Source organism: Amphiprion ocellaris, chromosome 20, assembly GCF_022539595.1.
Source record: "Amphiprion ocellaris isolate individual 3 ecotype Okinawa chromosome 20, ASM2253959v1, whole genome shotgun sequence".
Classification (NCBI taxonomy): domain Eukaryota; kingdom Metazoa; phylum Chordata; class Actinopteri; family Pomacentridae; genus Amphiprion; species Amphiprion ocellaris.
This window is the reverse complement of record NC_072785.1, coordinates 29,042,719-29,058,048: the sequence shown is the minus strand read 5'-3', so window position 1 is coordinate 29,058,048 and position 15,330 is coordinate 29,042,719. Positions and strand designations below refer to the sequence as shown.

Sequence of the window (15,330 nt, the reverse complement as noted above, 5' to 3'; positions counted from 1 at the left end):
AGATTTATCCTGTTCTGTTAAACTACTGATGATATTTACTCAGACCACACAAATGAAGTATAATAAAAAAAAATACAAAACTGTAAATAAAATCCACATAAATTTTGCACATGTTGAATTAAACTGTTTACTGTATTTAAATCAGCTAAAAATGTTACTTCAAAAAAATATTTGCCCTCATTTTCACAGCTTTTACAGTTTCTGAAGGTTACATTATTTCACATTTTTTAACATAGTTTTTGTGTCACTCTTGCTGCCAGTTTTTCATTACAGATTTTTAAATATATTTATAGTGTAGTGTACAATCCACGTTTTTCCATTTGCACTTTTCGATTCATGACTCAGCCTCACATTGCCTCATCCGTTGAACAGCCATTAGTAGAAACATTCCTGCGGGCAAACGATGCCTCATTCGCTTTCCTTCTGTTTTCTCCCTTCAGGAAGCAGAATGAACAAAGAAAGTAACTGATGCAAACATTTGTTTATCTAAGGCGTAAAGAATGAAGCTTTCAGGCTGTGATTTACTTTGATGCATGAGTAACTATAAAACATTGTTTGTATACAAGATAAAGTGGAGCTGACTTGTTCTCAAAGTGTCTGCATGTCGAAAAATTAAGTAAAAGAAAAAATACCAACATGAATTTTTAAAAAACAAAAACTAACTTTTATCTGGCATGCATTTAAGCTGATTCTTTAATCATATTTCACAAAGAAAAATAAATAAATCCCACCACATGATCCATTACTAGCTGTTTCTGTGCTACTATTTTATTTAGGGAAAAGTGATTATATGTTGAAAATTTGAAAAAAAATGTCAGTGATGGAAAACACATCTACTTAAGAACTGTATTTGAGAAAATGCACATTTTCTGCTACTTTATACTTTCATTCTCAGATGTTGTAGAAGTCAACGTTGTAGTTTTTGCTCCACTAGATTTATTTTTTTAACTTTATTCAGTCGTTATCTTGCAGATTTAGTTTATTAATGCAAAATATTATCACAAATAAATGGCGTATTATTATTATTATTATTATTATTATTATTATTATTATTAATAATAATATAATTATTAATACATTATATGTACATTTTGATGCATTTTTATTGATTAATGTAATAATAATTATTATTTGGTATTATTGTTGTTGTTATTATTTATACAATACAATACAACAATAATGATAACAAATATATTATTATTATTATTATTATTATTAATAATAATAATAAGAAGAAGAAGAAGAAGAAGAAGAAGAAGAAGAAGAAGAAGAAGAAGAAGAAGAAGAAGAAGAAGAAGAAGAAGAAGAAGAAGAAGAAGAAGAAGAAGAAGAAGAAGAAGAAGAAGAAGAAGAAGAAGAAGAAGAAGAAGAAGAAGAAGAAGAAGAAGAAGAAGAAGAAGAACAGCAGCATATAAAAAGATCCCCTTTACCAGCCTCAGCTTCAAAGTGATGATACTTTAATAATTATAACCCAAAATTATCATTCATTTGAAGTGCACCATCCTGCATATCGAGTACTTTTACTTTTAGTACTTTAGGTACATTTGTGTATACTTTTGTACTGTAGTATAAATTGTAAATTCATTACTTTCACTAGTATCGGAGTATTTCTACACTGTTGTATTGGTACATTCACATAAAGCTTTGAGTGCTTCTTTCACCTCTGCTCCCGTTTTCACACTCCAAAAATTAAAATTCAAGAGTAATTATAACATTACAGTTAATTATTACCCCTACTACTACTACAACCGTTTATGTTTTTGTTGTAGGTGTTATATGTGACACAACAACTTTCAAATTGCTGTCATGAAAGGAAAGTGAAAGTACAGTGGAGATGATCTTATGGGAAAATCCCTCCATGGGTCTTTATAAAACCCTGCAGAGCAGCTGACTCTCTGCAAAAGGAGAACAGTGCAGACGGACAGGAGCTGGAAATGTTACAAGGAAAGATGAGAAAGTTTATTTCTGCAGTCAAGGACAGGAAGAAACCAAAGAGGAGCGACAGCAAGAAATGTTTGGTGGAAAAGAACAACAACAACCTGCAGGACGGTAAGAACGTCATTAATAATAGAAGAGCTGTTTGTTTCTGGACTGTCTGAACGTTAAACTGTCAATGTATCCATTAAATTCTGTTAAATAGTTCAAGTTTGAAGTGCTTGACTTTTGTGCTTCACTTCTCTAAAATCAGATCTGTTTCTCTTAAGATGAGATTTAAAGAATAAAAGCCACAGATAAGGAGCGTATAAACACAGTGAACCACACCGACTGATAAGATCAAATCTAACAGGAGCGGAAGTCAGTGTGAGTTCTCTGAAGCAAACCATTATCACATGTTTTGGTCTTAGCAATGAACAATTTCATATATATAAGGTTTTGCAAGATTTTCCTTTCTCTCATGCTACAAACCTATTACAGATTGTAAACACCTTTCCTAGAAAGTGGTTAAGACCAGAACCTGTCTGTTCAGTCGACTGATATGAGAATTAATGAAACACACTTCAATCTCTAGGTTCCAAAAAGTCTGGTTTCTCTTGCACAATGCTTATTTTGATTGTATTTTTATTTATTCTAATGGTCTTCATATGCTTCTGTCCTTATCTGAAGTCTTTATTGTTGCTTTTTTTGTGAAAACTGCATTTTGCAGAAGTCCATTTAAATTCTTGCCTTATGCAAAAATCTTTAAACAAAAAAAACACACACACAACCATTGAAGTTTGGGGTCACTTAGAAGTGTCCTTATTTTTGAAAGAAAAGCATTTATAGCTAACGGTGTTGAAAGACTGATTGATGATTAGAAAACCCGTGCAGTTATGTTAGCACATGGATAAAAGCGAGAGTTTTCATGGAAAACATGGAATTTTCTGAATGACCCCAGACTTTTGAACGGTAGTGTACATAGAAAAGATAAAACCAAATCAAAGCGATGTCATAATTCAACCCACTAATCACTAGACTGGAGCGAGCCTTACTTTAATGAGGCGTGCTGCGCATTATCACCCATCCCTGGATTGATATGTAACTGTAGTGGGCGGTGTATTGTTGTGTTGGACGTGTGAGCGTAAAGAAAACAGCCGATACAGTTTCTTCTGTGATGCCAGTCGTGTTATCATCGGCTCCAATTTTTATTGTAGTAAACGAATCGGTTCTTCCACTTTCTTATGATGAATGGAAAAGCTAAGAAGTAGATCAGTGAATGCCTTGTGGTTAAACAAAACATCATGGTGCCAACAAAGTCACTAGAAGTCATTGTCTGGAAGCTACACATATCCTCCAAACCAGTATTCAGCTGAAGCCAATGTCTGCACGCTGAACAGTTTCATAATCATCCATCGAAAATGTTACGTCATTTTTTCCAAGCTCGGCCCATTCCTACCTTAGTCAAACTTCTGGGAAAAATATTTGATAAGAAGTCACTAAACCGTGATAAGAACTGTAGTTCAAGAACAACAGGAGTAGAAATTCCTTTGTTTCCTGTGCAGTAATCCTGCCGCGCCTCCAAAACCCACCGGCAGATTTTTTAAAGGCACCTTTAAAGAAGTTAATAAATCAAAACAACTGCCAAACTTACACCATTTATCAGAACCAAGAGCTGTAAAAATGGAAAGAATTGTTGACGGCCCTTGAACTAACCATGTCAGACTTTCGGTTTCGAAAACTAAAGTAAACAGTGAGTGAAAACGTTGGAAAACCGTGTTGGAAAATGACAGAAAGCAGCAATTACAAACCCAAGTGTAACATTAGCACTAAATGAAATGGACTCACTAAGAGCTTGGACTCCAGTTAAGCTTTTAAAGTTTCTGTGTTTGGTTTATTCCAAAAGTGATTATTGTAACTGCTCTGTGATGTGGACAAGACCAATCAAAAAATGAGACACGACCCCCTAAAAAGGGATTCGGTGTCCATGAATAATCCCTTTTCATATCTTTTACAGGATACACTGTAGCCGAGCCCTTGGTTCAGAACACCGTCAACACTGAGGAGGAAGAACACCTGCAGCAGGAGAAAGACGTCTTTCTTCAGGAGCTATTTGAGCTTCTCGGGAAGTATTCTGATGCCACCACCCCTGAGGACGGATCTTGCTGCTCAGGTCGACACGATATGCAACAACGTGTTGTTCACCTCGTACGAAGATTCTTGTCCCAGATTTTCCCGAAGCCTCCTGCAGATCTGGACCAAAACCTTCAGCTGCATCTGTCAGACATGGAGAAGGAAGTGCTCAGCAAGTTCGAGAGGTTCGGTCCTCTGTTCGAGTCCAAGGGGCTGATGAGATGTCTGGTCGACTGCTACAACCGTCACACTTTTAATCACCTGCACAGTCTGGTCCAAAACGTCAGCTCCTTCAAGAGCTCCTTCGTGCTGATGAACTGGGTCGTACATACATATCTGAGGTATCTATCTGCCCATTTACCTCCATTTAACCGTATTTATTTTAGATCTCACAGCTGTTTTTTGATTTTACTGTGATAAAGATATGGTAGAGAAGGTAAAGCTCAAGTTAGAAATCTCCCTATCAAGGTTTTCATTTAATATTTAGCATTTGCTGATACCCAATACCATTTTAATTCCTTCAACTAGTCTAGATCAGCTGTAGTGAATGACTGTTCCACCAGGTGGCGCCTTTTGCCATTTAACACTGTAGCAACCAGAAGAGATGGGCAGTTTTGTGTTGGCAAGCAGAGAGCATTGTGGGACTTTTGCTAGTAAAGGAGCATCCTGACAAAGACTTCTGTAAAGCTTACATCCGGCCATCAAACAAGTGTTGAATTATGCTGGGACAGGCTAGATTAATGATCTTACATTAATAACACAATACACAATATCTAAAGACATTATTTGCTGCTGTTTTCATCTTTCTATGTGCCGATACCAATCGCTTAAACATTCCCATAACTGGCCCCAATCCCAATCTTACAATCAGGCTTGGGGACATACCTCGCTCAAATCAGTAGTTGCTGTAGAGTGGTCTGACTCCACCTCATTGTCATTCAGCTAAAAGGAGAAAACACTGTGGATCGTTTGTTTTTCTTTAAACCAATCACATTTATCTTGGGTGGCGCTAAGCGCTAAGTTCAACTGCCTCTAACAATATTAGATACAGAAGTGGAAGAACTGGTTCTGGTTGTTGGTTCTCACATTGGTATTTTCTGGTTCTTTGTCAGTCATGAGGTTCTCGGTCGTCATGACGACCAGCTCTTCAGCCAATGGGAAGAACAAGCAAAGGAGAAACTACTGGAACACGCGCAGGTAAGAAGAAAACTTTAACTCTGTTGGCCATTGAAAATATGTACATCTGGAGGTTTTTCTAGAAAATATGAACAGAGGAGGAAGATTTGATTGGAAATAGAGGCAGTTTCAAAGTATTGGAGCTGCTACTGCACAAACTTGATCTACTCTGAATGACCCTCAGCAACAATTACAAAGCATGGATATTTGACTATAAATCAAAGGGAAATTTTGCTCTGATGAGGTTCAGACATGATTACAATTCATTCTGCAGAACATTTCCTGACCATCCAGCTGGTAGCTGTTGAGGGAACTCACCCAAAACCACAAGTTTGAAAATTCTGATAGACCTGGTTGTTGCCAAAAGGTGACTTTCTTTTATATATCTTTTGAAAAAGCAGCTTACTATGAATTTCTGTGTCTTTTTTCATCCACAGAAGGAGATCAGAGAGACCCTAAAAAGAATCCTGCAGAATGAAAGCGGCCAACGATGCTGTAACAGTGAGGAGGCCTATGTACGACTTTATCTGGACACTATTCAGGTATGAACTAAGATCTAAGGGAACATCACTCTGATCAGCTTCTATCTGTGTTTCAGAGCATCTATTTATGACTTCTGAGAATGATTTCATGACCTTTTCTGTCTCTTTACTTGCTATATATTAGTATATTTTCCTGTTTCTTTACAGTACGTAGCTGCTATGCCCAGAGAGGCAGCAAGAATCAGCTCAGAGCTGCGTGATCAAGTTCAGGACGTTTGTTTCCGAGAGCTGCTGCCATTTGTGACGAGGTGAGAGTTTAGTGTGAATCCAGAAATAAAAGATTAATAAATAGCTTCAACTCTGGGTTTTGCTCATGCACTGAACACTCAAAGTCGTATTGTTTAAACCCTGTGTTGTGTTTGTTTTGCAGGTACGCTGCAGAGCAGAAGGAGTTTCTTGGAGGTGAAGCCAAAGTGGACCAACCACAAACTATTCACTTCCTCAGGACTCTGAAAACTTGTAAAGAACTCAGGTGAGAATTAAAGAATTTGTGTGTCTCTCTACTAGATATTAAATCAGTTTATTTTTTAAAAATATGCCCTTTATTGCATATAGAATCTGCAAACATGGTGCATAATAAAAAAAGCACCACAAAAAGAAATAATTAAATTAAAATGCTCAATCACTGCAGGATGAACCAATATAAATTTATATTCTCATTAATAAATATGAAGGTAAACTGGTTATAAATGTGGATGCCTGTTTTGTTTACATGTTTGTTTTCAGGCAGCACGTTCTTACTGAAGGCAAAGAAATTGAAACTTCCCTTCTCATCCAAACTCTTGAAGACATTGAGGCTTTTACTTTGAAGCTTCTGATGAAAATCGTAGATCACTTCGCTGAGGTAACCGCTCAGCTTCACCACAATTGTAGAAAATTTTTCTAAATATTACAATATAGTCATGTATTTCTGTGTTTCCGTCCTGCAGAGCCACCTCAAAAAGTACTTCAAATCAAACAGCAAGCGCCTCTACCTGTTTGCTACTTTGGAGAATCTTTTCCCCAGACTGTGGTACGTCCTGGATGAACAAAATGTGAGATATTCCTCCATTTTTTTCCCCATATTTTTGAGTTTAAATCTTTAGTGTTGCATTGAATTAAACTGCCTGTCACTGTGTTTCTCAGAGAGTGATTAATGAGGCCTATAAGAGCATGGCTCATGTTTACCTGAAGCATCTCCTCCAGAGCAGTCGACGTAAACTGCAGAGATGTTGGAACCCAGACGTGGAGCAAACGGTCCAAGAGGATGCAGAACATCTTCACCGCATCATGGCCAACCTGGTGAGACCAACATGATGCTGTTAATATCTGCACACACAGCTTGTTCTGATGTGAATGTAAAAAATCTGAACATCTACACCATTTCTAAACAATCAGTCAATCTTTATTGGTCATTGCACATTTTCATATACAACGAAATTTCATTTCAATTCTATACTATATACATCTGTACAATATTAGTATTTCTATGTCAGTATTAGGGATTGACTGATATACTCTTTTATGGCCCATGTCAATATAAATTATTGGTAAAAAAGAAAGGCAGATAATTGGATCTGATAAGCATGAAAAGTTATTAACAGCATGTAAATTTATACATAAATACATTAAATATTGTGTTAACAGCATGTGATGCTCTAAAGCTATCATTCATAACTAGGTTTGTTAATAAAGACTACTATGACTGAATATTTATAATAGAAATTGGAGTGATGTCATTTGAACACTACGTGACTCAATGATGCTCTTCTGTTGACTTCAAGATGAATTGACTGCGATCAATAACTACTCTTCCCTTACATTTATTCCCCCAGGTTGCCATTTCAGATCTTAAAGCATTAGTAAAGATTGTTTTCCAGACTCTATTTCAGGTTAATCTGCAGCTGCCGCCTAGCTTAGCCGCTAGCCGTTAGCATAGCTTTAACCACTGAGAAAGCAGCTATTGTCCTGATTCTTGGCGATTTTTTTGCTTTTTATTCAGTTTGTGCAGGTTGTTTCTCGGCAGAGTGAGTTAGAAGAGACTGTTAAAGTTAGTATGACTGAAGAGCAACGTTAAAGTGCTCCAGATAGCGTTAGCTGCAGGCTAAGAAGCACAGCTAACCTTTTAGCAATAGCTGTAGCATAGCACTGTCAGCTCTAGCCGTTAACACCTACAAGTGTATTATTGGAGTCTTTCTGTGTGACATGAACCCTGTAAAACCCATCCATCCATCCATCATCTATACACTGCTTAATCCTCACTAGGGTCATGGGGGGGCTGGAGTCTATCCCAGCTGACTCAGGTGAAGGCAGGGGACACCCTAGACAGGTCACCAGTCTGTCACAGGGCCACATATATAGACAAACAAGCACTCACACATTCACACCTACGGGCAATTTAGAATGATCAATTAACCTCAGCATATTTTTGGACTGTGGGAGGAAGCCGGAGTACCCGGAGAAAACCCACGCATGCACAGGGAGAACATGCAAACTCCATGCAGAAAGATCCCGGGAAAGCCGGGATGCGAACCAGGGACCTTCTAGCTGCAAGGCGAAAGTGCTAACCACTATACCACTGTGCAGCCCCCCTGTAAAACCCACTGTTGCGAAAATAGATTGGTTTTGTTTTTAAAAATATTATTTATATTTTTGAGTTTTATTTTATTTTTTGCAAATTTTATTCTATATTTGTTTTATACATTTTTTTTTCTTTTCAGTTTTTTTGCTCATTTTCTTCTATATTTCGTTTATATATTATCATTATTTTTTATATTTTTTAGTTGTATTTTATTTCCTTGCTTCCTTGTTTATTTCCAGCCAACTAATTCCTAGTCAGTGTTTCTAGCCATGGAAGAATCTGCACAATATCAACAATATTGATGTATATTTCTTGTTTATTTTTATAGTTTCTACTGATATAACCACATTTTTACACTGCATGTTACCCGTTGTGAGATTCATCCTAATTTTATCTAAATTTCTGACCTGTGTGTGTTTATTATGTTCCATCAGGCTCCTGGAGTCCAACAGTGGAACCGGATCCTGCTGAAGATTCCAGATGTTGTGGAGTGTAAAGACATCGATGCACTGAAGATCACGATGGCTCACATAGAGAAAGACTGCAATGAACAGAGGTAAAACCATCTGATGGTATTTATTATGCTGTAGTCAAAAGTAGACAAAACTAAAAACATCAAAAATATGAAGTTATTCAACTGGAGCAATTTAATGAGAGAAAAAGTGCAAAAAAGAAGAAAAAATGCATTTAAAATTTTGCTTTAAAAGTAACTTTGAAGACTCAGCTTCATGAAGTTTTCACCAAAGGGTTGTAAAATGAAGCAAAGTTGACATATCCATGAGTTAGCTGTTTCAACAAAACCTAAAACTGTGATTACAGATATAACAACGTTTTTTAAAACTCTTTTCTCATTATAAACTACTGTTATGTATTGAAATTTTGGATTGAGTCGTCAAATCCTTTCTAAGATACGTTTTTTTAAACTCAAAGAAGCTCCTCACATTTATTTCAGTCAAGTGAATAACACAAAAACATTGCCCTAAAACTGACATTAAACAGTCAAATAGTTTGTCTGATGAAGGTCTAGCACCAAAACCGTTGCACCAGTAAGTGGATCTTGGCAAGCATTGGAAGTGTTGTAGTGGTAATGCTGGTTACCTTGAACTTTAAGTAAATCTCCAACAGCATCACAGTCCATTCTCTGCATTCAGATTTCAGCTGGTCTAAAATCCACTTCAACTACCTCCGGGTCCGAGCAGTTCTCTTCTTCTTCTTGGTTTTTTTGCAGCCGTTCCACCATTAAAGTCTTATTCTCTCTGTAATTTGTTGCTTGCACTGATGTGGATCTAATCTGTTCTCCTCATCAGAACCAGTTTCTCCACTGTGTTTGGAGCTTTTTGAGGAAACTTTCATGAAATTATCTGACTGACTGACCTTCATGTCTTAAAGTAACAAGAAACTGTCATTTGTCTTTACTTTGCTGAGTAGTTCTTGTCATATAATGGATTTCTGCAGTAGTTTAACAGAGCCTGTTGCTGTGCAGCAACATGACTGCAAAATCCCACCAGTTAACATCTAACAAGACTCACCTGTTGACTGTTAGCAGGTGAAAACCTCAAGGAGCTCATTAACAAGCTGCCATCAGAGCAGACAGTGTCTACTGAATATTCTAAAATTTAAATCATATTTTGCTTTCTTTATACATTTTTTTCAGGTTTGATGTCTGTAATTTTTCTCTATGCTCCATAAAATAGTAAAAAAAAAAAGTTAATACAAAGTAGTAAAATTTCACACAAATAGTCCTGAGTTTTCCCAGGTTTGGGATCCCAGCAGTAGTTTTTTGTTCTAACATCAGTCTTAGAAAGTTCTATGAAGTTCTAGTAATTGAAGCTTTTCCTTAATACCCAGAACGTTCTCTTTGAATGTAGAATAACGTTCTGAAAGGACATTGTTAGACCATTTTGCACAAATTCCCCAAAACATCCTCAGATCATGGGAGGGGAAATGTTCCCGTTAGCAACAGTTTGTCTTCATTAACATTTAACCTTTAACATTATTTAAAATGATAAATATCCCTAAAATGTGCTTTAAAACATTTTCTTTAAAACATGATTAGAACTGATGTTAGTCACTGTTGTAAGAACGTTCTCTGCTATCCTTCCACAACATCAAAACTAGTATTTTTCTTTAGTTCTTTCAGGAAAACGTTTCTTTTTAGTTCCCAGAATGTTCCTCTTAGAAGGCAGGATAAAGTTTTAAATGTTCTTCCAACATGTTCCTTTCTTTGGTATCAAGAACGTTCCCTAATGTGTTCCTCAACAGCATCCCCAGAACATTAACAAAGATGTTTTGTCATCTGAGGCCTCAAAACCATCTGGAAAACATTTTTTGAATGTTGGTTTGAGAACGTTCTCTTTGTTATACTGGAACATAATTTGTAAACACCCTCTACATATGCCCTCACCCTTCTGGGAATATTATTCGAAAGGACAACTGTCCCTAAAACGTCTTTTAAGCATTAGATGAAAACGTTTTCCTTAAAACAGTAGTACAACTTGTAGGTAACGTTGTGGGAACGTTCCTTGTTTATTGTGATAGATTTTTCTGATCCCTGTTCCTGATAAAGCAGCTGTAGTCGTATATAAACCATTTTTTTGGGCGTCGTCGCTGGTTTTCAGATGCACCTGAAGTTCTTCAGTTCTTTAACCAATCCTGGTTTCCTCTCGTGGTCACCAGAGAACTTTGTGTTTCTAACCTGCTGCTGTTTTTGCGTTGCCTGCAGAAAGGACCTGGAGCTGCTTCCTGCTCTGCTGCGATGGAAGGGTCTGTCCAAACGGGAGGTGATGGAGGTGATGGAGGCTCTGCCCGGCAGCCGACCCAGAACCGGTTCTGGATCCTGGTTCTCCTGTCTGACCTGCTGCATCCAAGAGCCGAGTGTTCAACATGTTTGAGTCTCACATCAGTCCGTTACTCATTTCTTGAGCCTGATGTTGAGGCTCAGAAGGAAAAAATACTAGTGACTGATTTCAGAAGCTTTAAGACAAGATACATTTGTGTCCAACAAGCTGCATGCAATAAGTCTTTTTAGCACAATATTGCCAAGAAATCATAAAAATATGCACCTTAAAGGTACTGAGGTGTTGTTTGTCACTACAGCAAACCTCACAGAGGACCACATACTAGTATATGTTGGTTTTAAAGGTTTCTTTGTTGTTTACAAGTTTGCGTTTTCATATCTTCACGTTGAGTTTAACTTATGGAGAGTTAAAGACGCTGAGAGATGTTTGCACTTTATTGTTATTGTGCAAAAGACCACGAGGTCACAGGCTGAGCTTGAGTTTATTTCTTAAGCTCCCATAACGAAAAGATAAAACCCTCGGAAGTCCAATAGGTTTGTGGGCGACTTTTGCTCCTGTCGCATTTTAGCTCACTGTGGCTCGTTTTTCACTGCAATATAAAGTCCTGCATCTTTAAAGAAACAGTCGACTAAAAGCAGAAATGACACGGTTGGAGTGACAAAAATCATAGAAAAAAGTTTCAAAAAATGAACAGAAAACATGAGAAAGAAAAACAAAAGTTCAGTTCTCTTGATTATTCTGTTTACAGAAATTAAAAAAAAAACTGGGAGAAGCATTTTTTCAAGTGCTACCAATATTGGAAAAAAAAATAGGGCTTCTGCGTACTGTTTATATTCTGTTTACATTTTTACAACTTTTACAAACTAGACGTCCTTTTACACGACTAGAAAAGATGTTTCACCGTGATGGATGTATCTTCCAACCACTTGCCCCTAGTTATGCCGTTTTAAAATTTATTTTATGGATAAAATATGTTTTACTTTCCATTTAAACAGTTTTTAATCATCTTCTCTCTGCTCTGAGTTAACACTGCCTGCAGTTCAGTAAAAGAGTCTTTGAATTTTTGCATTGTGACTTTTAATCACAGCTGAGTCAGTCGTGATTTCTCAGCTGTGCAGAGCAGCGCACAATTTTTTTGTTTTTTTACAGAATCAGGTTCATGCAAGTGCCTTATTTTTAGTAATTTTTTAAAATTAAATGCAGGGAATATTAGATTTTGAAGAAACATTTTTTGGCTATTTTCCCGAATGTCCTGTACGTCACACATGATACATTCATGAACCACTGGACAGTTAAAAAGGCACTGATAGTTTCTGTTTTTACAGTTTCTGGTTTGATAAATGCTGTAATTTCAGGATTTATTAAAAACAAAACAAAACATTTCTTTGGAGTTCAGAGGGTTAAGATGTATTGTTTTTAAAAAAACATTAAAGTTCTCCAAAAAAGATTTTTATGCCATGTTTTTATTTAATATTTATTACGTTTTATTTATATGGCTGTAAAAATCTTTTACAAAAAAAATCCAACAATAATAGAGTTTATTTAAAGCATTTAAACCTTCATCTGTTCCTGTTAACTTACCAGCACGCAGTGATTCCATTAGAATACAAAACGTTTTTCAAACAATCAGACTTCATTTATAGAGCACTTTCCATACAATTGAGATGCAACACAAAAGTGCCAGACAGAATAAAGTAATGCAAACAAGCTCCGATATCATGTTAGAAAGCAGGGACTAAAAGAAACGGGAACTGAGGAAATGCTGTCATAAGTAACATATGAAACGAGGAAACGCCAGACCAAATAAAATACGATTAACTGACCAACAAAATAAATAAATACAATAAATAAATAAATGCAAGAAAAAATACAATAAATAAATGAATGCAATAAATACAATAAATAAATGCAAGAAAAAATACAATAACTGCAATAAATAAATAAATGCAATAAACATAATAATAAATAAAATATTTAATATTAAAATATAGATAGATGAAGGGAGAAACAGAAGTCAAAATTCATAAAAACAGAATAAGAAAATAGTAATGGTACATTTTAAGCATGGCGGTGGCAGCATCATGATGTGAAGCACGGTGGTGGCAGCATCATGATGTGAAGCATGGTGGTGGCAGCATCATGATGTGAAGCACGGTGGTGGCAGCATCATGATGTGAAGCACGGTGGTGGCAGCATCATGATGTGAAGCATGGCGGTGGCAGCATCATGATGTGAAGCACGGTGGTGGCAGCATCATGATGTGAAGCACGGTGGTGGCAGCATCATGATGTGAAGCATGGCGGTGGCAGCATCATGATGTGAAGCACGGTGGTGGCAGCATCATGATATGAAGCACGGTGGTGGCAGCATCATGATATGAAGCATGGTGGTGGCAGCATTATGATGTAAAGCACGGTGGTGGCAGCATCATGATGTGAAGCATGGCGGTGGCAGCATCATGATGTGAAGCATGGTGGTGGCAGCATCATGTGTGAAGCATGGTGGTGGCAGCATCATGATGTGAAGCATGGTGGTGGCAGCATCATGTGTGAAGCATGGTGGTGGCAGCATCATGATGTGAAGCATGGCGGTGGCAGCATCATGATGTGAAGCATGGTGGTGGCAGCATCATGTGTGAAGCATGGTGGTGGCAGCATCATTGTGTGTCGTTTCACCATCATTGTGTGAAGCATGGTGGTTTTATGTTTTATTGTTCTCTTAACCAGAGGTTTACTTAAACTCAGTCTGTTATTTCAGTTTTAGGGCAATGTTTTTCTAAATTTCTACTCTACTTTCTGTATGAGCTGGACTGTAATGATTCTATTTCCTGCTTCAGAGTATTTACAGCACTTTTAATGTAATCTTCTATATTTTTTATGGTAATACTTTTGCAATGAATGATTGCAGGGTTTCTTGCTAATGTGATGAATAAACCTAATATGATTCAATAAAAATGTGTTTTTTTTTTTTTTTTTTGACTTCATTGTTTTTCCAATAAAGTCCACTAGATGGAGGCATTACTTTGCTAAACTAAGACCACATCAGGAGTTCGTCTCAGTAACAGGCTTCTTAAGGTGATTAAGAGAGCAGGAAGTCATCTTTTTCTTGCACAAGGTTTGTTAATATTTAAAATATTTAATATTTTCCATCCTCAGGTATAAGATAAGTAAACACAAGATGCTTACAGGGAGGTTCAGGTTGGATCTTACTTCTCTATATAAATGTAAATATAGATCATTGTAAGCATGTTTGCCGGGTTTACCATCTTATTTTAGCTTTATTGGTTAATAGGTGTTGAATCTGAACGTTTAGGTAGGAAAGCTATCAAAAAGTCCATATTATTGGAGCCAACAAATGCTATTTTACTCGCAATATGTAGGATTAGTCCTAATACTTGCGGTCAATTAGGGAAATTAGGTAAACACTTACCAGAAATTGTCGCTCTTAAAACAGCTAAAGTGGTATTTAATATAATTTTTGGAGGCTATTAGTCCCTCGTATGTAAATTAATCTGGTAAAATCACAACACAAATAACACTATAAGGTCTTAATCATATTGTTTACTCTTGTTAAGTTATTTTTGTGAAGCTTTTTTTTTTTTTTTTACTGTAAAACACTTTAATGCAGTGAATTGGACTATTTTATGTTGCTAATGTTTGGGATTTCTTTGTTACATACTTGATTGTAGAGTCATTGTTATTATTCGGATCGTCTGGTGGCTCACAGCAGGAAAACACCGGGGAGGTTTCAGTCCCTCCTCATTCTGGCGATTCCCATCAGAGCTGATCTCCAGCAGCTTTAATGAGCTTCTCGTCCTTCACTAACTCGTAGCGACCCTCCTCCTTCCTGAGCACATCCTTCCTCGGACGGCAACACTCAAACGCCGGCCAGCTTGCAGGAAAACCCGACACGCTGACAGTAATTTGCCTCGACACCCCGCAGACTCACATCCTTCCCCCGCCTTGATGAACGGCCGCTAGCTGCAGCTCCGACTGTGAAATCGCAAACTGGAAACACCTCTGTTCCCACACAAAGGGCTCAATGATTTCCCAGAATTGTTTCAGGGCTGAGTAAATCACAATGAAGTGGATTTTCTTAATGGTGTTTGAACGGGAGGATCAGAGGTTTTAAATCTCCCTTGATGAAGTGTCCATGAGTAAGAAGTTGCCCAGTGGCCTCTGAGCTCCTGGGGGGAAAATACCTTCAG

At 37.1% G+C, this 15,330-nt stretch overlaps 1 protein-coding gene across 1 annotated transcript in view; it reads left to right on the top strand.

Moving 5' to 3' along the window:
• si:dkey-196h17.9 (uncharacterized) overlaps positions 1 to 13,637 on the top strand; it is a 14,207-nt gene extending 570 nt beyond the window's left edge. The window contains exons 2-12 of the mRNA XM_055005977.1: positions 1,883 to 2,049; positions 3,932 to 4,388; positions 5,160 to 5,244; positions 5,661 to 5,765; positions 5,913 to 6,013; positions 6,136 to 6,237; positions 6,492 to 6,609; positions 6,695 to 6,799; positions 6,891 to 7,046; positions 8,760 to 8,881; positions 11,048 to 13,637. Of these exons, the coding sequence (XP_054861952.1) occupies positions 1,883 to 2,049; positions 3,932 to 4,388; positions 5,160 to 5,244; positions 5,661 to 5,765; positions 5,913 to 6,013; positions 6,136 to 6,237; positions 6,492 to 6,609; positions 6,695 to 6,799; positions 6,891 to 7,046; positions 8,760 to 8,881; positions 11,048 to 11,216 (1,687 nt within the window). The 3' untranslated portion in view covers positions 11,217 to 13,637. The remainder of the gene's footprint in view (positions 1 to 1,882; positions 2,050 to 3,931; positions 4,389 to 5,159; positions 5,245 to 5,660; positions 5,766 to 5,912; positions 6,014 to 6,135; positions 6,238 to 6,491; positions 6,610 to 6,694; positions 6,800 to 6,890; positions 7,047 to 8,759; positions 8,882 to 11,047) is intronic.
• The last annotated feature ends 1,693 nt before the right edge of the window (positions 13,638 to 15,330 follow it).